At 38.4% G+C, this 21,421-nt stretch overlaps 5 protein-coding genes across 7 annotated transcripts in view; all 5 read left to right on the top strand.

Moving 5' to 3' along the window:
* Nucleotides 1-293: 293 nt before the first annotated feature.
* abrab (actin binding Rho activating protein b) lies at nucleotides 294-3,482 on the top strand. Its single transcript, XM_079368957.1, has 2 exons — nucleotides 294-1,154; nucleotides 1,987-3,482. Exons 1-2 carry the CDS (start codon nucleotides 409-411, stop codon nucleotides 2,468-2,470), a joined length of 1,230 nt encoding a protein of 409 aa, XP_079225083.1. The 5' UTR covers nucleotides 294-408; the 3' UTR covers nucleotides 2,471-3,482.
* Nucleotides 3,483-5,382: 1,900 nt separating this feature from the next.
* Nucleotides 5,383-7,453, top strand: LOC306839892 (zymogen granule membrane protein 16-like). Its single transcript, XM_079368837.1, has 5 exons — nucleotides 5,383-5,398; nucleotides 5,727-5,764; nucleotides 5,871-5,923; nucleotides 6,376-6,502; nucleotides 6,863-7,453. The coding sequence occupies exons 3-5, from the start codon at nucleotides 5,872-5,874 to the stop codon at nucleotides 7,185-7,187; spliced, it is 504 nt and encodes a 167-aa protein (XP_079224963.1). The 5' UTR covers nucleotides 5,383-5,398; nucleotides 5,727-5,764; nucleotide 5,871; the 3' UTR covers nucleotides 7,188-7,453.
* Nucleotides 7,454-8,974: 1,521 nt separating this feature from the next.
* Nucleotides 8,975-11,077, top strand: LOC306839891 (zymogen granule membrane protein 16-like). Its single transcript, XM_079368836.1, has 5 exons — nucleotides 8,975-9,017; nucleotides 9,369-9,406; nucleotides 9,520-9,572; nucleotides 10,005-10,131; nucleotides 10,489-11,077. The coding sequence occupies exons 3-5, from the start codon at nucleotides 9,521-9,523 to the stop codon at nucleotides 10,811-10,813; spliced, it is 504 nt and encodes a 167-aa protein (XP_079224962.1). The 5' UTR covers nucleotides 8,975-9,017; nucleotides 9,369-9,406; nucleotide 9,520; the 3' UTR covers nucleotides 10,814-11,077.
* A 1,286-nt stretch (nucleotides 11,078-12,363) lies between these two features.
* Nucleotides 12,364-14,517, top strand: LOC306839783 (zymogen granule membrane protein 16-like). The gene is made up of 5 exons (XM_079368666.1): nucleotides 12,364-12,427; nucleotides 12,752-12,789; nucleotides 12,896-12,948; nucleotides 13,404-13,530; nucleotides 13,928-14,517. Exons 3-5 carry the CDS (start codon nucleotides 12,897-12,899, stop codon nucleotides 14,250-14,252), a joined length of 504 nt encoding a protein of 167 aa, XP_079224792.1. The 5' UTR covers nucleotides 12,364-12,427; nucleotides 12,752-12,789; nucleotide 12,896; the 3' UTR covers nucleotides 14,253-14,517.
* A 3,792-nt stretch (nucleotides 14,518-18,309) lies between these two features.
* Nucleotides 18,310-21,421, top strand: part of samd12 (sterile alpha motif domain containing 12) — a 104,617-nt gene continuing 101,505 nt past the window's right edge. For 2 of the 3 annotated variants that reach the window (XM_079367749.1, XM_079367748.1), the window contains exon 1: nucleotides 19,045-19,250. In XM_079367749.1, coding sequence (XP_079223875.1) covers nucleotides 19,190-19,250 — 61 coding nt within the window. In that variant the 5' untranslated portion in view covers nucleotides 19,045-19,189. Of the gene's footprint in view, nucleotides 18,509-19,044; nucleotides 19,251-21,421 lie in introns of those variants that run through there. The other variant, XM_079367750.1, reaches the window with a different exon arrangement.

Genomic DNA, 21,421 nt, shown 5'->3' with positions numbered 1-21,421 from the left:
TTTTTGTATCTATTAATGCTTTAAATATCATACAGACGATTTAATAGAATTGGAGTGCTCTTTTATATCTCCACACTCGCTAATTGAGCTTATCAGTAGCTGCTCTACTGCCCTGTTCACCTCTAGTTACAAGCTCTGTGATGAAACGCGAGTCTCCAGAGTGGTGACCAGTGTCAGGGAAACATGATCAGGTCGGTAGCCTGGGATGACTTAAATACCTTCCACAGTCATGTTAGGGTTTACTCTGCCGTATTTAGAGCTGCAAGCGCTACAGGACAGCACACAATCGAGGGAGTAATAATCTGATTTGTGTTGGGAAAAGCGAAATATGTTCAAGCTCATCTGACAGCTGATGAGGAGGATCAACTAGGATGAGCTGAGCAGATTCAGACACTAACACTCTTAATCATGTCTGACAAGCAGTCTGGCCAAGCCTCCCAAAGGAAACCGTCCACCAACAAGAACATCAAGAAGCTTCGCACCATTAGCATGGTATGTAGCCTTACTAGTGGCTGGCAACAATGGGTAACAGAGAATGAGAAAAAGCAGGCCAGTGAACCCAGCGGCTGGTCTCCATCTTCCCTGGGAGGATCAACAGAGGAACGTCAGATCAAATGGGTCCCAAAGAAACCTCCTGAACCTCAGATCGAAGCAACAGAAACAACTCGATATCATGTCACCAGTTCTGGAGAGGCTGAAAAGACGATTATTCCCATGAAAGACATCGAAAGTGCATCCAAGGCGGGGGAGGTTAAGGATGCAACTGAGTCAGTGGTTGCACCTCGCATCAAGGTAAAACAAGTGGTGAAAACTGTGACTAGCGGGGTTCAGGAGAAAAGTGCAGGCATCGGACTTCTAACCGAGAAGATTAAGAAGGAGTCCCTGCCATCAGACGAGGAGATCGACCGGCTTCTGAAAAAGAAAAACTCACCCACACGCCGCAGAAAATGCTCCAACATGGTGTCGTCTCTAACCAAAAGCTGGAAGCAGGTGGAGAGAGAGCAAAAGACTGTAGGTAGAGAGGACAGTGGACACACAGAGAAGGAGAGGGTGGACATAGAGGAGGCTCAAACACACAGTACAAGCCTATTGAAAGAAGACAATGAAGAAGACTTTGAGTCCGCCGTGACAATTAAAAGACCCTTGGCCCCAACGTAAGTACCACCAATGTTTAAAGTCAATCTTTCTTTAAAATTGGGAGAAAACAAGCTGCATGATTAGGAAACCTTAAAACTAATCTTAAAGGTTTAATGAACAATAGTTGGTTCCACAACAGCTTGTCTTAGTGATGCATAAAGGAAATGACTACAATAGCCAAGACATTTCTATAGTTTAGTCTCAAGAAGACTATGGAGGTTTTTGGTGTTGGAAGCATTCTGGTTTTTGTTAGTAGTTTTAAGACTATAATTCAGTTGGCTTTTGTTGTTTTCAGCAAAAGCAATCTGGAAAACACAAAAGGTGGAACACAACTGTGACGTCAATCTGAACCCATCAGCTACCATCTGTCAACATATACGCTTTTAATGAATTGCATCAGTAGATGAGTCTCTCAACACCAATTGAAGTCCCATTTCTGAAATTATAAATAAAGCTGTTAACAACTAGCACATAAAAAAAAAAATTATACTGTATTGGCATCAAATAATAGTCAATTAGTTTGAAATCAGACTCTTTTTTAACATTTGTTTTTCCACCAAAATGTTTTTCAATGTCTAGTTTAATTATTTTAGGGGATTGTTTGAAATCCTAATGTGTACATTAATTGACTTTACAGTGTCTTCAACAGTAGAGAGCTTTGTCTTTAGAGTTTCTCTTTTGGGGTTGCTATTTCCTATGTTAACCAAATAGTCTTTGTTTTTGGATCAAACCATGAACTTTCCAAGACCTAACTTCTTACTGTTGAGTTTTTGCAACTCCCTTTGGGGATTTAAAACAGGTACCCAAAATAAATTTTACGATTTGTAATATCATTTGGACCCCTCGCAGGTACAAAAAGGAAGCTGAGGATGCCAACAAGATCAACGCTCTCTCAAAGAAACACAGCGCGGTGGGAAATCTCAAGAGCCAATGGCAGACCTGGGCCTCAGATCACACCGTCAACCAGAAACTGAATCCTTTTAGTGAATATTTCGACTACGATTACTCCATGTCACTCCGTCTCCAAAAGGGCCAAGAAGGTTACGGACGTCCCAAAGAGGGAACCCAAACAGCAGAGAGAGCCAAACGAGCCGAGCAGCACATCCACCGTGAGATAGATGACATGTGTTACGTCATCAGGACTATGGCAGATCCGGACCCAGACGGGAAGACCCGTGTCACATTTGGACAGCTGTTTGACAGATATGTTCGGATCTCTGATAAGGTTGTTGGGATCCTGATGCGAGCAAGGAAACACGGGAAGTTGACTTTTGAAGGGGAAATGCTGTGGCAGGGCCAGGATGATGGAGTAATCATTACTCTGCTGGTATGATTCGACCACCTGGGTCAAAGGAGAACTGGAAATCCTCTTACAGCGGTTTGGCTTGTACAGTGGACCTTGAGATAACGCCTCAGTCGTTATAAAGCCAGTATAAGAGGGAGATTTAAAATACAATTTACAGGGTCTTTTTCATTGGACACTTGCAAAACACTCTTAAATGAATAAGAATACTACAAAGCCTGGCAGATTTGCACTTAACTGATGACTTCCTATTAAATTAATTCAAAATGCCAAAATAAAAGTAAAAACTGGTTACGTAAAGCGTGCTAAAACATTAAAGCTCCTCTGATGAACTCTCAGGATTGCATCAATTTCAGAAAAAAAACTTGCAGGTCAGAGAGATACTAGCTTTTGGTAGCTTAAGTTCTCATACTGACTCGCTTGCTGCTTGTGTTTTACACTTATTTTATGGCTTGTATTAATGAGATACTTGATCATATGTTAATGTACTTAACGAGCAGAAACTTCGCAGTGAAGGGAAGCAAAGTCATTTGAACAAGGATTGGGTTTCATTGCCTGAATCCCTGCAGCTCAGCACTCATTATACTGTTCCCAGCATAATATAAAGGAACAAAGCAGACCACAGCACTTTTAACTCAAACAGCCTGTTAGACAGAGACTTTTATGATTAATGTAAAGAGTTTCGAGGACTGCCTGCAGGGGATCAGGAAAACATGCCTTCTCACACCAAGATTTTGTGTCTGAGTGGATTTTCTTTCTTTTTTTTGTGGTTCACACTGTACAAATTCTTTGACAGAAAATTTGACGCATATGCTATTCAGAGTATTTCTCTATTTAGCATTATTATGGAAATATTTGAGTGAGAATACAAATAAAGACCAACACCTCTGTCATCTTTGTGAGGTTTTATTCTTGCAAGAAGTTTACAAGAAAGAGCTCTGCACAGAGTGTAACATGATGATCTCTCTGCAAGGAAACTCAACTGAGTAACAGCTTCCTTTCAAAAAAGATATTGACAACCTTTGTTGGAGGAGATAAGCAATTTAACACAATGAACCTAGACAGGAATGACGGATGTTCACAAAGAGTTGTCCTTGTAGAGATCAAAGGTCATGAAATGATCTCTAGCATAACAAGATGTGCATAGACCAGTTTAATCCAAAACATTTCTTGTAATGTCAAACAGTTCCCAACAGAATTATTTTAACAAATCCGCTAAATACAGCATGCAACCAATCTCTCATCTTTCTAAAGAGTAAATGGTAGCATAGCGTTCACTAATTTGTTGTACTCTAAATTACATTGACATACTGTACAAGCTTGTATTGGCAAATCAGAGGGATTGCAAAGAAAGGAAAGATACAGGTTAGGGTCTTTGTTAACCTTATTAATTATGCAAAACACTTCCCATGCAATAAAACCCTCAGATACCAGTATTCTGTCTAGTACACAATAGAATATAATGAGCATTTATATGGAGTAGCCTACTATGCTGTTTGATATCTGTGCCTGAGTGTTGTGGTTATAGTTGTCTTCAAATGTGAAGGAATTTCCAAGCAACTTATTCTGGAGGTCGTTTTTTTTTTTTTTTTTTAGTTTAAGCAATTATATATAAGGTGTAAAATGCTGATGTAAATAAAAAACACATCTTCACCCCTATGAGAACTGTAAACACAGGTGCTCAATTCCTTTAAGGAAGTTCTGTCAGATTACTTCTGTTTAAAGTGGTGGAGATGGTGAAACTAAAAAACCCAGCTGTTCCCGTCAAGAAGGTTGTACTGTAAAGCAGAAGAGAACAATTACCATTACGGTATTTGGTAGGTGTTTTCCAGTTTGACTTGATCAGCAACATGTTATGTCTTAAAACTTCCTGGTAATGAGTCATGAGAGGTTGGACCAGAGAGTGCGAAATGTCGTCATCAAACTTTTGTTTACCATTTGTTCTGCATGAGATTAATCTGAAATTATCTCATGGTAATTTTTCATTATGTTTTATATGCCAATGAAAAACGACAAGTTAAAAAATACCCTTCAATGAGTTTGCATTCATTCAGGTGCAAAGTACACAAGTTTGTCACTTCCTTTAGTGGAAAGAATTTACTTTCTCCACTTGGTGGTCACGTTTGTTGGTGGTCACATTAGGTGGTGGTCACTCCGATGTCAGGATGGGAAACTCCAGTGCTGTATAATACCAAGCGGCTGTGTTTTAGTATTTTTAGGCAAAGCCTATTAGGCTTTAACCTGATCAGCAACTGAAACTACAACATGCAGTAAATGTGAGTGTAAATCTCTTTGATTAGCATTTTACCTTTACTATATTAGGTGACTTCAGCTGAAGAGGTTTCGATTCATAGCTAACATGACATTAGTTTGGAATTTATTTCCTAGCAAACATTGTTTAGTGAACATAATTAGCAACCCTGTTTATCTCTACCCCTGCTCTTCAAACAATGGATTTCCAAGCTTTCTAGGATACACATCTTTGGGGGAATTGGGAAATAAAGTTGTTAAGTTTAATGAGAACGTTTTAATGTTGTCTTCGGCCTAACAACAAAATGTAAAAAAGTGTTGAATAGCCAAACAAGGAGAGAAATGATAATCGATTAAGATAGCAGCTAATGTAAACTATAGTTACAAGCTAATAGCACTGTAAGCTAGAAAGAACTTCCAAAAGACATTTTGAGGCCTTTCTTTAGTCTCCTTCTTATGTGGTATACGTCTATCTATCAACTGATCATGACATCCTTTTACGCTAAATGAAATGTGACACAACATAAAGGTACCAGTTACAGTATTTCCCGTAGGTCTACCCAGCCCCATCAGCAGATGTTGATGTGTTTAAAAATGTGCTCAGGAATGCACAACCAAAGTATATAAACACTGAGTGCAATCCCAGATTCAAGCTGCAAGTTGAACCTGAACACTGGAGAACATCAGCAAATACTTACGATTTGTACTGTAAGTATGCAAACATTTATAGTCATTTAACATCAGAATGAGTAACTGGTTGTCATTATAGTCTGATTAAACATGTTATAATATCTTCTATTAATATATTCTATTAAGCATTGATAAAAATGTAAGATATAGGCCTATGATGTTTTTGTTTTGTTTTTGTTTACATCTAAACATACAATACATTGACTATTACAAGTTTAATCAAATTAAGTCCTGTAAATACTAACAATCACAGCATTTTTTTATGACAATAAAAAAGCAGTATACATTTCAATGATATAAAACAATTGATTTTCGTTTTTCTTAATTCATTTTTTATCTTTTACAGGTATCTGTTGGTTATCGTGCAACGACCAAAACAGCCAGGTAAGCTTTATCCACTTTGTCTTTGCGATCCAAAATGTCTGACTTCATACATGCCTTGTAAAAAAAAATCCATATAATTTTGCCCCCTTTATGATTTGTTTTACAGAATGAAATACGTTGTCCTCTTCGCTCTGTTCTCAGCCTGTGTGTTGGCTGATTGTAAGTACTATTTAAGAGACTGTGTGTTACAGCTGGATCATCTTTTTAAATACACTGAGGTGTGCACACTGACCTGTAGCTCCTTTCCTGCATGTCATTCTCAACTCTCTCCCTCCTCAATTTCTGACTCTATCCACTGTCATATCTCTCCAATAAAGTCACAAAAAAAGGCCAACATTTTTTTTTCTCGTGTCACTGGAAGCTTAGCAGATATAGTGCTCAGAGGCTGACTGCTTGAGGGCAGGTGGCACGGGTTCAAATCTGACTTGTTGCTACTTTCCCGGACGTCGTTCCAAACTCTCTGTCTCTCTGGTTTCTCCCTGGCCTCTATCCACTGTGCTCTTGTCTTTAGAATAAAAAGCGCAAAAATTTAAAAGAACAGACATTTAAACACAAAAGTAAACAATTTTATCTTTGAGTCTCAATGATCAAATGTTCTGTTGTGTTTGCAGACCAGCCTCAGTACTATTCCTTCTCCCCGGCCGTGGGCTCAGGAAGTGGAACTCCGTACAGTCTGGAGGGACAGGGAAGGATCACAGGTGTCAGAGTGTGGGAGGCCAACAACAACTATATCTATGGGTAAATAAAAAAACAGTTTTTTTATGGGATAGGTTTTTCAATCACGTGTAAGACTTGTCAAACGCTGCTTTCTGAAATGTTAATAAAACTACAAATTACAAAACAAATCAGCCAAAGCACTACAACAACAGCTCAAACTATGTTTTTTACAAACCCAAATGATTTTTTTTTTTGACTTAGTCCAGAGATTTTTCTTTGGTTCAACCTATTACTGTATCCGTTGGTAAATCAGGGTAACTCTAACATTAATAACATTGGAAAGCAGTAACCAAAAATCACTACATATAGAGTATATTTTAACAAGTGTGTTGTTAATTATTTTCATTCTAATGTCCCCCTTTGGCTTGATCCCCTCGTTAGCATCCAGTTCCGTTACGGCTACATCTGGTCCACTGTGGTTGGTTACCCATACGGGTATCGCCAGGAGATGGAGCTGTTTGAAGATGAAGCCATCGTCCAGATCTCTGGAAAGTATAACCACTACATTCAGACTGTGGTGTTCGTGACCAACAAGGGCCGCTCGCTGCATGCGGGTCGGGCCTCAGGGCTATCCTTCAACATGTATCCCACCAACAGCATGGCCGAGCTGCGCTTTATCAGCGGGCGCTACCACGGAGGACTCACCGCCCTCGGAGCTCACTGGGCCGTCGTTTATGAGGCCTCAAACAGCACAGCTCTGGTCTGAGGATGATAGGAGGAGTTTCAGGGACTGCTGTGCAATTATATGAAAACCAGTAATGTTCATTTTTAGTTCTGTGTTTTTTGAGCCAACATAATAACTGCTGGAAACATTGTTTCTTTGTTAAACTATTGTTCAAAGCTCCAATGTTTGAGTTATAAAGTGTACGAGAGTATCAAACGTTTAAGTTTAACATCCTTTTCCTGTAATTGTCACAAATATGTAGCAACTAAGCTGTTGAATAAAAATGCATCTTTAGCACTTTAAACTGATCAAGTTGTCAGCGTGTTTAATGATAATTGTAATCACGTATTTTCACTCGTATATTCATACAGTATATGCTGAAAAAAAGCAAGACAAATCCTAATTAAACAGAATATCTTGTCTTCTTTTCCAAGCTTTGGAGACAAAATTAGCAAACTTAAACACATCAAACTTAAACGGCCATATCTGCACATGTTCCTGACACAATATTTCAGGTTTTTGGGTAGCTACTTCATGAAATAATAATTCTCTTCATCAAGTTTTGTACAATCAAATGAGCATGGGCCCTAGGTTCCACTTTGTTGACGTTCTTTTGGAGTATTTTTGAAGGGATCAACTTAAATAGCGAGAGGGAGAATTATAGATCTCAATTGTGCAAGTAAGGATCTTTGGCTTTGAGATAAACATGTTACAATACAAAACACATTGAAACTCAATACAATGGTTAGCATAGTTCAATTCAAAAACACGATCACAAATTAAAGTCATTATCACGAGTGTAAATGTTATGAACTGTAGTTGCCTGCTTTGTTGCTTATTATTCTGATGTTATAGTCTATGTATTTGTCTTTTATTTGTTTAATAGTACTCTTAACATCATAGTAAATGAGTGCTTGCCCTCAAGGAGTTCTTGAGAATAAATGAAGGTAAAATGAAATGAATGTTACATATAACTCAGGCATCAAATTATTATTTTTATTTCGTGCTTTTTTTGGGGGAGGCCGGGGAGGTGATTAGGCATTTATTTTACAAAGTTAGCAAGCTTAAACACATTAAACTGAAACAGCCATTCTAGTATACGTTCAAGTATAAACTCCAAGAAGTCACAGTCAACGTACAGACAGTCAAATCACTATAGTCAGGTAATATTGCAAAAATCTGGGAATAAATTTCTTAACAATAGATTTCTTAACAAATGTGTTCATAAAGGTGTTTTGTAACACATGTAAAAATATTTAAATACAAATCCTGTAGGAAAATATGTTTGAGCTGCTCAAAGTCAGGATACCTCGAACCTTACTGCTGAAAAATTGAAAAGGTCAACCTTTGTCATAGGTAGCTGATTGCAGTCATCCTGAGTTTTAAATTATGCCACGGTTACTTTAGCTTTCTTTGGACATCCTAATGGATGAGATATTTCCGTATACCTTTTTTGATTAAGGGAATGCGTAGCTGTTCAATTTTTTTTTGATCTTCCCCTAATCTCAAGCCTCTGTCTTTAAAAAAGTGTATTAATCAGATTTGAAGCTTTGTTTGTAATAAATGTGGAAGACAAATCAGATTAAAGGAATCATTGCTGAAAAAATAAGCTTATTTTGAGGCCATTCTTTTCCTCTTATGTCACCTATGTCTTTGTATTAACTGATCATGACACACCTTTGACACTTAATGAAACATGTGACAGAACAGGTTAGCACCACAGTGGCAGGATTTCCCGTACCCAGCTGCCCTAGCAATTAATGTGCGTGTGACGGACTTGAAAATGTGCTCAGGAATTCATGGTCATAAGTATATAAACACTGACGCTCCACAAGTGCAATCACAGATTGAAGCTGCTATTGGATCTGATCTGTAAGTATCCATGCATGTCTGTCTATCTATCTATCTATCTATCTATCTATCTATCTATCTATCTATCTATCTATCTATCTATCTATCTATCTATCTATCTATCTATCTATCTATCTATCTATCTATCTATCTATCTATCTATCTATCTATCTATCTATCTATCTATCATCTTATTGTTATTACTGTTATTGTGCATACAACTTGATATCTTAATGCATTATCTTGGCTATTACAAGTTTAAACAAATCAAGTTCTGTAAATACAAACAGTGTTTATGACAATAACAAAAGCTGTATAAATCTCAATAATAGGAAAATAAATTCACATTAAAAACTTTTTTTCCTTTTACAGGTATCTGTTGGTTATTGTGCAACGATCAAAACAGCCAGGTAAGCTTCATCCACTTTATGTCTCTGCGATCCAAAATGTCTGACTTCATACATGCCTTGTAAAAAAAAAAAAAACATATATAATTTTGCCCCCTTTTTGATTTGTTTTACAGAATGCAATACGTTGTCCTCTTCGCTCTGCTCTCAGCCTGCGTGTTGGCTGATTGTAAGTACTATTTAAGAGACTGTGTGTTACAGCTGGATCATCTTTTTAAATACACTGAGGTGTGCACACTGACCTGTAGCTCCTTTCCTGCAGGTCATTCCCCACTCTCTCCTTCCTCAATTTCTGACTCTATTGACTGTCTCTCATATCTCTCCAATATTCCTCTCGTGTCACTGGGAGCTTAGCAGATATAGTGCTCAGAGGCTGACTCCTTGAGGGCAGGTGGCACGGGTTCAAATCTGACTTGTTGCTACTTTGTCCCGGACGTCGTTCCAAACTCTCTGTCTCTCTGGTTTCTCCCTGGCCTCTATCCACTGTGCTCTTGTCTTTAGAATAAAAAGCGCAAAAATAGAAAAGAACAGACAGTTAAACACAAAAGTAAACAATTTTATTTTTGAGTCTCAATGATCAAATGTTCTGTTGTGTTTGCAGACCAGCCTCAGTACTATTCCTTCTCCCCGGCCGTGGGCTCAGGAAGTGGAACTTCATACAGTCTGGAGGGACAGGGAAGGATCACAGGTGTCAGAGTGTGGGAGGTCAACAGCAACTATATCTATGGGTAAATAAAAAAAGTCTGTTAGACTTTTATAATCAAACGCTGCTTTCTGAAATGTTCATATAACAAATCAAAACAAATTACAAAATAAATCAACCAAAGCCCTACAACACAAGCTCAAACTATGTTTTTTTCACACCCTATTTATTGTATCACAGTTCATGATTGTATTTTGACTTAGTCCAGAGATTTTTCTTTGGTTCAACCTATTACTGTGTCCGTTGGTAAATCAGGGTAACTCTAACATTAATAACATTGGAAAGCAGTAACCAAAAATCTCTACATATAGAGTGTATTTTAACAAGTGTGTTGTTAATTATTTTCATTCTAATGTCCCCTTTGGCTTGATCCCCTCGTTAGCTTCCAGTTCCGTTTCGGCTACATCTGGTCCCGTGTGGCTGGTATCGCAAACGGGGATCCCCAGGAGATGGAGCTGTTTGAAGATGAAGCCATCGTCCAGATCTCTGGAAAGTATAGCCACTACATTCAGTCTGTGGTGTTCGTGACCAACAAGGGCCGCTCGCTGCATGCGGGTCAGCCCTCAGGGCGATCCTTCAACATGTATGCCACCAACAGCATGGCCGAGCTGCGCTTTATCAGCGGGCGCTTCCGCGGAGGACTCACCGGCCTCGAAGCTCACTGGGCCGTCGTTTATGAGGCCTCAAACGGCACAGCTCTTCTTTGAGGATGATAAGAAGAGTTTCAGGGACTGCTGTGCAATTATATGAAAACCAGTAATTTTCATTTTTAGTTCTGTGTTTTTTGACCCAACATAATAACTGCTGGAAACATTGTTTCTTTGTTAAACTATTGTTCAAAGCTCCAATGTTTGAGTTAAAAAGTGTACGAGAGTATCAAACGTTTAAGTTTAACATCCTTTTCCTGTAATTGTCATAAATATGTAGAAACTAAGCTGTTGAATAAAAATGCATCTTTAGCACTTTAAACTAATCAAGTTGTCAGTGTGTTTAATGATAATTGTAATCGCTTATTTTCACTCATATATTCATATATACTGATTCCAGGATCAGAATGCATCGTAGGTCTATTCATTGTCATGAAACAAAAAGAGGGGGAAAAAAGCAAGACAAATCCTAATTAAACAGAATATCTTGTCTTCTTTTCCAACCTTTGGAGACAAAATTAGCAAACTTAAACACATTAAGCTTAAACAGCCATTCTCATATTTGCACATGTATTTGAGCTTCCTTCACCAGATCAGGAAACATCTCATATAGAACTATGGCATTTAATGATTAGAATTTGATTGATCCTTCTTTCCTTTCCATCAGGGGATTAGCTTAGCATGGCAAGATAGGTGATAGAATGAAAGAGATGCCATGGCAACAAGTTGTAGTCTTTTTGGGGATCTTTATGATCACCCAGAATTACAGAACTATTTCATGTTAAGTTTCAGAGTGTTGTGGTAAACGTTCAAGTATAAACTCCAAGAAGTCACAGCCAACGTACAGACAGTCAAATCATTATAGTCAGGTAATATTGCAAAAAATCTGGGAATAAATTCCTTAACAATAGATTTCTTAACAAATGTGTTCATAAAGGTGTTTTGTAACACATGTAAAAATATTTAAATTCAAATCCTGGAGGTAAATCTGTGAGAGCTGCTCAAAGTCAGGATACCTCGAATCTTACTGCTGAAAAATTGAAAAGGTTAACCTTTGTCATAGGTAGCTAATATTAGGTAGGTAATACACATTTTTTCAACTTTCAAGTTGCAGTCTTCATGAGTTTTTAAATTATACCAAGGCCACTTTAGGTTTCTTTGGACACCCTAATGGATGAGATATTTCCATATACCTTTTTTGATTAAGGTATTGTGTCACTGTTTAGTTTGATATCCCCTTAATCTCAAGCCTCTGTCTTTAAAAAAGTGTATTAATCAGGTTTGATGCTTTGTTTGTAATAAATGTTGAAGACACATCAGATTAAAGGAATCTTTGCTGAAAAAAATAAGCTTCTATTTCCTTCTTTGAAACTATTCAAAAAATTTATTTTTCTTTTCCTCTTCTGTCACCTATGTCTTTGTATTAACAGATCACGACACACGTTTTACACTTAATGAAACATGTGACATAACAGGTAAGCACCACAGTGACAGGATTTCCCGTACCCAGCTCCCCTAGCAGGTAATGTGCGTGTGACTGACTTAAAAATGTGCTCAGGAATGCATGGTCAAAAGTATATAAACACTGACGCTCCACAAGTGCAAACACAGATTCAAGCTGCTTGTGGAACCTGAACCCTGGAGAACATCAGCAAACACTTAGAGACCTGATCTGTAAGTATCCATGCAAACATTAATACTCACATTTAACATCGCAATAAATAAGTAGTTGTCATTATAGTCTGTGATACATTAAGATAGCAATATGACTGTATTTTAAGTATTTTTTTTTAATCTAAGCTATATGATATTTTTGTTATTACTGTTATTGTGCATACAACTTGAAATGTTAATGCACTATATTGGCTATTGGCTATTACAAGTTTAAACAAATCAAGTTCTGCAAATACAAACAGTGTTTATGACAATAACAAAAGCTGTATAAATTTCAATAATAGGAAAATAAATTCACATGAAAAACTTTTTTTCCTTTTACAGGTATCTGTTGGTTATTGTGCAACGACCAAAACAGCCAGGTAAGTTTCATCCACTTTATGTCTTTGCGATCCACAATGTCTGACTCCATACGTGCTTATTAAAGAAATAAATGTAATTTTGCCCCCTTTATGATTTGTTTTACAGAATGCAATACGTTGTCCTCTTCGCTCTGTTCTCAGCCTGTGTGTTGGCTGATTGTAAGTACTATTTAAGAGACTGTGTGTTACAGCTGGATCATCTTTTTAAATACACTGAGGTGTGCACACTGACCTGTAACTCATTTCCTGCATGTCATTCCCCACTCTCTCCTTCCTCAATTTCTGACTCTATCCACTGTCATATCTCTCCAATAAAGTCACAAAAAAAGGCCAACATTTTTTTTTTCTCGTGTCACTGGAAGCTTAGCAGATATAGTGCTCAGAGACTGACTCCTTGAGTGCAGGTGGCACGGGTTCAAATCTGATTTGTTGCTACTTTGTCCCGGACGTCGTTCCAAACTCTCTGTCTCTCTGGTTTCTCCCTGGCCTCTATCCACTGTGCTCTTGTCTTTAGAATAAAAAGCGCAAAAATAGAAAAGAACAGACATTTAAACACAAAAGTAAACAATTTTATCTTTGAGTCTCAATGATCAAATGTTCTGATGTGTTTGCAGACCAGCCTCAGTACTATTCCTTCTCCCCGGCCGTGGGCTCAGGAAGTGGAACTTCGTACAGTCTGAAGGGACAGGGAAGGATCACAGGTGTCAGAGTGTGGGAGGCCAACAACAACTATATCTATGGGTAAATAAAAAAACATTTTTTTTTTTTTATGGGATGAGTTTTTATATACTTGTCTGTTAGACTTTTATAATCAAACGCTGCTTTCTGTAATGTTCATATAACAAATCAAAACAAATTACAAAATAAATCAACCAAAGCCCTACAACACAAGCTCCAACTATGGTTTTTTTCACACCCTATTTATTGTATCACAGTTCATGATTGTATTTTGACTTAGAACAGAGATTTTTCTTTGGTTCAACCTATTACTGTGTCCGTTGGTAAATCAGGGTAACTCTAACATTAATAACATTGGAAAGCAGTAACCAAAAATCACTACATATAGAGTATATTTTAACAAGTGTGTTGTTAATTATTTTCATTCTAATGTCCCCTTTGGGCTTGATCCCCTCGTTAGCTTCCAGTTCCGTTACGGCTACATCTGGTCCACTGTGGTTGGTTTCCAAAACGGGGATCGCCAGGAGATGGAGCTGTTTCAAGATGAAGCCATCGTCCAGATCTCTGGAAAGTATAGCCACTACATTCAGTCTGTGGTGTTCGTGACAAACAAGGGCCGCTCGCTGCATGCGGGTCAGCCCTCAGGGCGATCCTTCAACATGTATCCCACCAACAGCATGGCCGAGCTGCGCTTTCTCAGCGGTCGCTACCACGGAGCCATCACCGCCCTCGGAGCTCACTGGGCCGTCGTTTACGATTCCTCAAACAGCACAGCTCTGGTCTGAGGATGATAGGAGGAGTTTCAGGGATTGCTGTGCAATTATATGAAATCAGTAATGTTAATGTTTAGTTCTGTGTTTTTTGACCCAACATAATAACTGCTGGAAACATTGTTTCTTTGTTAAACTATTGTTCAAAGCTCCAATGTTTGAGTTAAAAAGTGTACGAGAGTATCAAACGTTTAAGTTTAACATCCTTTTCTTGTAATTGTCACAAATATGTAGCAACTAAGCTGTTGATTAAAAATGCATCTTTAGCACTTTAAACTGATCAAGTTGTCAGCGTGTTTAATAATAATTGTAATCGCTTATTTTCTTTCATATATGCTGATTCCAGGATCAGAATGCATAGTAGGTCTATTCATTCATTCACTCATGAAACAAAAAGACAATAAAAGTAAGACAAACCCTAATTAGAAAGAATATATTGTCTGTCTTATCTTCTTATTTTAAAACTAGGGTTTCTTTGAGATTTTGAATCCTTCATAAACGTGTTGCAAATAATCCAGTCCTTGGTGGAGAAATGGCCACGCCCACTTTTACATGTAAATCTACATTAGCTTTATATGTTGATTTTAATATCTCGAATGCTCGTAAAAAATATATAAATAAATAAATAAAAATACTGCACCACATTGTCAACTGTCTCAGGAGTCCAGGTCTGACTCTTTCCCTCTCTCTACTGTTCTTAAAGTGGGGATTGGGACCCCCTGGGGGCTTTTGAGAAACTGAGAGGAGGGTTTTCCATTAACTCGCAAAAAAGCTGAATGATCTGAAATTTTATGTTACCCAATATTATGAAAAAAATATTCAGATATTAGTTACATTTTAAATAGAGGACAGGAACTACTCATTATTATATTTTTCCACCTCTGAAGAATATCTTAGTCCTCTGCACAGAGAGTGAACTCACATACAGTGAGTGTTGTGTACTCCCCATTCATTTAAAGTTAAATTTTCCCATATGTTCAACTCCATATATTCTTCTCTCTAAAGTTACAGTACATAGAAAGTCATATTAAAAACTTTGTCCATTTTCATGTTTTTGGAAAGCTAACAGTCAAACCTGCAGCTGTTGAAGGGAGACAACTCTGCGGTAATGGCGTCTCGACAACTTCTAGTTTGTAGCCGGATCGATCCGGTAAAACATTGGAAGTTGACCCCACAAAATTGAGAACAATTACTCCATTTTAACTGAGCATTGATTGTTTCTGCTCCTAAATTCATAAAAAAACTGTGAAACACTTTAGTTTGACCAAGTAAAGAAAATCATCTACATGTCATTCATTTGAAAAATGTTATTAAAAGGAAAAGAGCTCATTGACGATCCTGCACATGCACCTTGCTATTTAACATTGTTGCTTACATTGCCATGGACAATTTAAAAATAATTACTCAAGGACAATAAAATACAATAATGTGGGTTGTTGTACTGACTTCCTAAACTTTATACATATCAATTATCAATTGTTATTTACCAGATAGCTCTTTTTAACCCTTGTTTTGTTTATTAAGTGTGCCTAAATAATAATTAAAAACACTTCCTGCTTCGAAGACTTATTATGAGAAGCAGGAAGATAAATCAGACACACACATACTTACTGGGTGTTTCTATTCATCAGTTTACCGGAAGATCGTTGAGAAAAACCCCTCAGGCAGGCTGAACAGACCGATAAAAATAGAACAAGGAACAAGATGGAGAAATTAATCCCAGGTTCACAACAACATCCACGCCACATGTGAGCAGATAGTTGTCATGAGTGAACCGGGGAAAAAAACCCCTCAAAAAGCATTTCCTCATACTGTTTCGCACATGACATAATGAAACAGACACGATCAAATACCTAACACTGCCTGTCTATTCTATTCAACACTGCAATGTGCTGCTTCAAACACTGTGTAATGTTGGGTTTTCAGATACCACATAAAGTATGTTTAATAACGCTGTATGATTACTCTGTTTCTCCTTTAACCAGTGACTTGGGAAGACAAGTTGGACCTACTTTATTGGCCTAGCGGAGACGATTTACTGTACAGTCTTTGCTGTCACTTTGAGGAGCTAAAAATAATGGTATGGACATTGAGACATGGATATAATAAAGATAAGCAAGATGAATAAGAAGAAAATGAGTCATCATGTTGTTGGCAGACAGGCTTTACGTCCTGCCCTGTGGATACAAACAGAGCAAACATTGTTTTCACTGTACCGTAAACCCAGTGATGAGTGATAGTGCTTCACATGGCAGAGAAATGAAGAACGAGTATGTCTACACAATTTGGGTTTATTTCTCCAAGTAATGTTTGAACATGCGTTTATGTAATATGTACACGTTTCATTTTGACATCTTAGAGCAGACAGAGCCTCATGTCCTTTCTTATCGGTCTGTTCAGCCTGTCCTTTTGCATGTTTTTATCACTGCAAAATGATTTTGGAGACATGCTGAAGCTTCAGTGTTTAGCCAGCTCTGCTGAAACTTCAGTGTTTAGGCAGTTCTGGATCGGTCTCGAAACCTTTCTGTGTTTTAACCTCTCCCTATTTTTCAAAAGAATCTCCAACATTTATCGTAGTTTTACTACTTATTTATGGTGGTGGAGCTTATTCGAAACATGCAGAAGGGGTGTAGGCTGGGTTTAGAATGACTTATATCTGAACCAGTTCACTTAGCTACAGTCATAATAATAAACGCTGACTTTAACTTCATCATTTTCCAATTTCACCGAAAGATTAAAACAAAACAACTGAATTAAAATAGTACTCTAATAGAACTCTAACTTAGTAAAAGTTTTGTCGGTATTGAACATTTATAATCACTTACCTCTCTTGAAAAAACACAAAGTATCCTTCAAGCATTCTCTCATATGACGCATTCACACTTTCACCAAACTCTTGAAAACTTCCTGAAGTTCAGGGTGAGCAGCAAGTGTGAACGCAAACAGCTGAAATATTCCTTCCCTGAAGATCAACATAATAAGTAAATTAGACCAACACATTTTGATAGGGTCATCGTGAATGGATGGATGCTTCTTTATTAACAAACTTTTAAAGCATTGCTCCCCAACCTTGGTTCTTGGGCCACCCATAGGGGGAGCTAAAGATCTCAGGGGGACATGAGGCTCTGTCTGCTCTAAGATGTCAAAATGAAACGTGTACATATTACATAAACGCATGTTAAAACATTACTTGGAGAAATAAACCCAAATTGTGTAGACATACTCGTTCTTCATTTCTCTGCCATGTGAAGCAACAAAAATGTTGAAGCAGTGTTTTCTCCTTGTTTGGATTATTGAGACGCCTCCTCTGATTCTACTCAAGTTAATGTTTCGTTTTGCCCTCAGGTTTATTTCTCGTGACAATAATCCTCTCAAATGCATTATGTAGGATAGTTGATCTTCCCATTTGGAGAGACACTGTAATAGCTATTGGCACTTGTTTATTTACAGCGCCCTTATTGGAAAATTGCCCTCCTCTATCTCTGCTGCTGTGGCACCACAGCCCATAATAAACACGCTCCAGTGATTGGTTAATGCTCCACAAAGGCAGAGCCAAAACTGATTCAGGAAAAACTGTTAATGTGAGTGCACCAATAATAGGGAATAGTCTGCAATGTCAAATAAAAATCTCAATAATTAATTAATTAATTTCCACCACATAGGCTATACATTCAGTTAGAATATAATCTAAATGTTGCAGCGGTGCTTCTGGTTGTTCCATGGAAGAATCTGTTCTTGATGCTAGATCTTTAACAACTAACTTTTCCTATTTATTAATTACATTGTGTGTGTGTGTGTGTGTGTGTGTGTGTGTGTGTGTGGGGGGGGGGGGGGGGGGGGGGACTTGTCTGTTGTTTCAAATGTATTTTAATCTGAAACAAATTGAATTGCCTTATCTGTACATACTGTATCTTTGGTATTATTTTTAAATTGTGGATCAGAGTTTTACACCCACAAAGACTGATAGGATGTGTTTGGCATGTCCAGAGAGATTCTGCACAGGGTGCTTCAAACTACCCTTCCTGCTTAAACTGATTCAAATACTTGCCTTTTCCCCTTCATTATATTCCAGAAAGCGCTGAGCCTACACTTCCCAGGATTCTTTGAGGCCAGGCAGCAGCTGTGCGCTCCGGCTTGCCCGCAGCAAAGTGATGATAACACGCCAAACAAGATACAATGAGAGCGCATTGAGTTTAAAAAAAAAATCATTTCGCCTGCTCTTTTCTGCAAGTGATGCCCAAATCTGCGGAGTAGCACGATGGCTGTCGAAGGTAAGACGCTTCATTTACCTTTAAGCGAAGGCATACCCGTTGATGTCTCATGGTATAGGTAAGGGAGATTATGTTGTTACATGATGTAAGGAGGTACTTGGTGTTTCATGGCTCAACCCAGACACCGCCAGGTCAGCTGCGAGAGCCAGGCAGCGATTGAGTGATGTTGCAGCCTTTGCTCTCTCCGCATTACGTACACTATCCTGGTCATCTCCTGTGATGACACTTGACAATTGAAATTGTTCGTAGCCTACATGCTCATAAACCATAAAGACTCGTGTTAACGCGCAAACCTCTTTCTGTATTGTTGTCACGGCGCGCGCGCCTGGTCGTGAGCTCTGCGCTTGGAGACGAGACTGGTTAACAGGTCTGCGACTTTTTCTGCATTATCATCCCTTGTGTGCCGCGCACTTTGTTGTTCTTGAGCACAGTTACGCGTTTCGCTGCTGAAATTCACCATAGACTATTTTCTGGTCATTCTATTTAGTATTTATTTATTTTTTGGATGTGTGTGTTTGTGTGAGCTCGAGCCTGTTCCACATGACAAGTCAGGTTTAGGCTGCTCATCGGGCAGCAGGTGGTGTGACATGTGGACCGAGGAGTCTCACCGTGCTTGTCAATAAAACACTCAGTTTAAGTCGCTCCCTTCGGACGTGACAGTGTCAGGCAGTGTGACTCGGGATGCTTGGCCAGTCTCCTCACCTTATCGGAGGCATCTTGTGGATCCAGAATCCAATGAGAGGTATGTTAAAAGAGGCGGGGAGGGTGGATGTATTGCCACATCATGCATGATATTTGACCAGCTTTCTCTTTCCCATAAGGCTTTTCACTTCACTTCAGTCCACTTCAGTGTGGGTTTGTGCTTTCAGGTATGACTGGTATGAGGCTGTGGCACTTCTGCATACCTTAGATCAGGTTATTTATCTCTGACAGCCAGGATAGTTGATGTTCAGGTCCTGCTGCTAGACACCTCCTGATTCTCTCCTGGGGCTTTATAAAAGTGGACTCTTGATTGTGGAGGATATCATGTTGTGTTCGCCAGTCGATATTTATGTTCTGCCATGGATGGCAAAGATCAGAAGGATCTGCATTCAAAGCAGTTTTTGTTGTTCTGCAGCATTACTGCATATTTTCCCATGTTAAGGACCCAAAAATAGAGTCGTGTTGAAATGCAATCTCCTGTGCTGCAAACATTCCTTCCTTTCATTCGGATTTTAGTGCACGATTTGTGCTCAGAGTATGGACAAAACAGCTAAAGGCTTAGTCACTTTAAATGCAGCACTCATTCTTCTCTCACCGGGTTATAAATCACAGTAAAGAAAGATAAGAAAAATTGGAAGTCTTGTAAGCTTCCCTGAGGCTCTCAATTCCTCACTTTTACAAAACAGCTCTTTCTCTGCCTTTTCAAGCTCAAGAAATGTTTGGTACAAGTTGTCCTCTCCATGCTTTCATGTTGTAGCATCTTTACACGGCTGTTAGCTGACCTACAGGTGTTGAAGATGTGAAGCCAGCTGTTTCAAAGCATCACATATGGAGCGATGCTGCATGCGTTGAGCCCATAGCAGCAGCAATATATAACTGCAGGCTTCCCAGCATATCATATCGTATAGTTTCATTTATGCATCATGAGATTCAACTCACCAGGCTGAAGGCGGATATTGAAGCTTCCTGCTGACACACACTTTTCCAGAGCTGGATGTTTTTTTTTGTTTTTTTTTTCATTCTCCAGTTTAATTGTTTTCGTTATTTTGCACATGACTAAAAAAGAGCAGGTCCGTCTTTTCAGCAGTGTGTCTTGGCGAGACATGTTCCCAATGAAATGTTTTTTACTTTCTTCACGACTATCAAAAGTCTGACATTTTGACACTTTATCTTTTTTTTTTTTTTTTTTAAATGAGGTAGTGTGATACAGTACACAAGACATTTGACTTTTTTTGATTTATCAGTTTAGCATATCAAATGAATATCGTTACCAGCTCATTTTATCTCATGATACTTGCCAATATTAAGGATTTATAATAGTCCAGTTCAGTAATAAAGTTAATAGTGATACATTTGAGTATCATTGTATTACATGGGCAGCTCTCTCTGTGACTGTCACCAGTATAGAGTTTGTTATAAGGAATTCAAGAAGCCTCTCCAGAATGTCAAGCGACATGTACATGCACAGTTACTGTACAGTTGAGGTGACCGTCATGTCTTCATTATCTCTTCCAGAAGTGTGTGTTTTTATATCTCTCTAAAGACTTAAGATATAAGCCAATATATCTGTATCTGATTTTTTTCCCTCCTTAATATCGTAACCTAATCTCTAATACTTGTTTTTTTATTTGTCAGGATGGAGCTCATTAATGAACATCCGTATTTAAAGAAGCAGTTATGTAAGAATGCCAGAGTTAGCAAGAATACTCATTTCCATTTAAAGTCCCCCGGCAGGTAAAATAAACAAAACTCTGTAATGATACTTTAATCTATAAAGTACACCAATAGAAGAAAAACAAAGTATGCTGCATTTCAGGTTAAAAAAGATCAACTTTCTTTTTGTGATACAATATCTTGACAGCTTCAACGCTCATTCTATGTTGTGTCTGCAAAAGAAACACATCGTTGATATTTAAGTAAAGTCAAGCAGCTATAAGACGAGTCGGTGCCCTCACTCATCATTAACAGACTTGTGTCACTGAGAGACGCGACGTATGAGTCACATCCCCGTCCACTGAAGCTGCTGTTACCGATGTGTCTGCAAGGATTAAGAAGAGAACTACAAAAAAGAGGAAAATGAAAAAGACGCTGCTTTTCGTAAAACACTCAAGGTCAGATCAGATTTTGCTGAAACTGCCAAAACATGTGGTCGAGCTCGATACTGCGTCCGAAACACAATCTACTTCAGAGTGCTTTCTCCTTGAAGACTGT

The sequence above is a fragment of the Symphodus melops genome (assembly GCF_947650265.1).
Source record: "Symphodus melops genome assembly, chromosome: 18".
NCBI classification, from domain to species: Eukaryota; Metazoa; Chordata; class Actinopteri; order Labriformes; family Labridae; genus Symphodus; species Symphodus melops.
The sequence above is the reverse complement of the archived record's forward strand: the minus strand, read 5'-3'. Positions and strand labels throughout refer to the sequence as shown.

Bases quoted from the DNA above. Each gene is read 5' to 3' on its own strand.
- abrab (XM_079368957.1), top strand. From the start codon at position 409: ATGTCTGACAAGCAGTCTGGCCAAGCCTCCCAAAGGAAACCGTCCACC. The intron at 1,155-1,986 runs GTAAGTACCACC...GACCCCTCGCAG, and splicing joins AAAAGACCCTTGGCCCCAAC to GTACAAAAAGGAAGCTGAGG.
- LOC306839892 (XM_079368837.1), top strand. From the start codon at position 5,872: ATGAAATACGTTGTCCTCTTCGCTCTGTTCTCAGCCTGTGTGTTGGCT. The intron at 5,924-6,375 runs GTAAGTACTATT...TTGTGTTTGCAG, and splicing joins AGCCTGTGTGTTGGCTGATT to ACCAGCCTCAGTACTATTCC. The intron at 6,503-6,862 runs GTAAATAAAAAA...TCCCCTCGTTAG, and splicing joins AACAACAACTATATCTATGG to CATCCAGTTCCGTTACGGCT.
- LOC306839891 (XM_079368836.1), top strand. From the start codon at position 9,521: ATGCAATACGTTGTCCTCTTCGCTCTGCTCTCAGCCTGCGTGTTGGCT. The intron at 9,573-10,004 runs GTAAGTACTATT...TTGTGTTTGCAG, and splicing joins AGCCTGCGTGTTGGCTGATT to ACCAGCCTCAGTACTATTCC. The intron at 10,132-10,488 runs GTAAATAAAAAA...TCCCCTCGTTAG, and splicing joins AACAGCAACTATATCTATGG to CTTCCAGTTCCGTTTCGGCT.
- LOC306839783 (XM_079368666.1), top strand. From the start codon at position 12,897: ATGCAATACGTTGTCCTCTTCGCTCTGTTCTCAGCCTGTGTGTTGGCT. The intron at 12,949-13,403 runs GTAAGTACTATT...ATGTGTTTGCAG, and splicing joins AGCCTGTGTGTTGGCTGATT to ACCAGCCTCAGTACTATTCC. The intron at 13,531-13,927 runs GTAAATAAAAAA...TCCCCTCGTTAG, and splicing joins AACAACAACTATATCTATGG to CTTCCAGTTCCGTTACGGCT.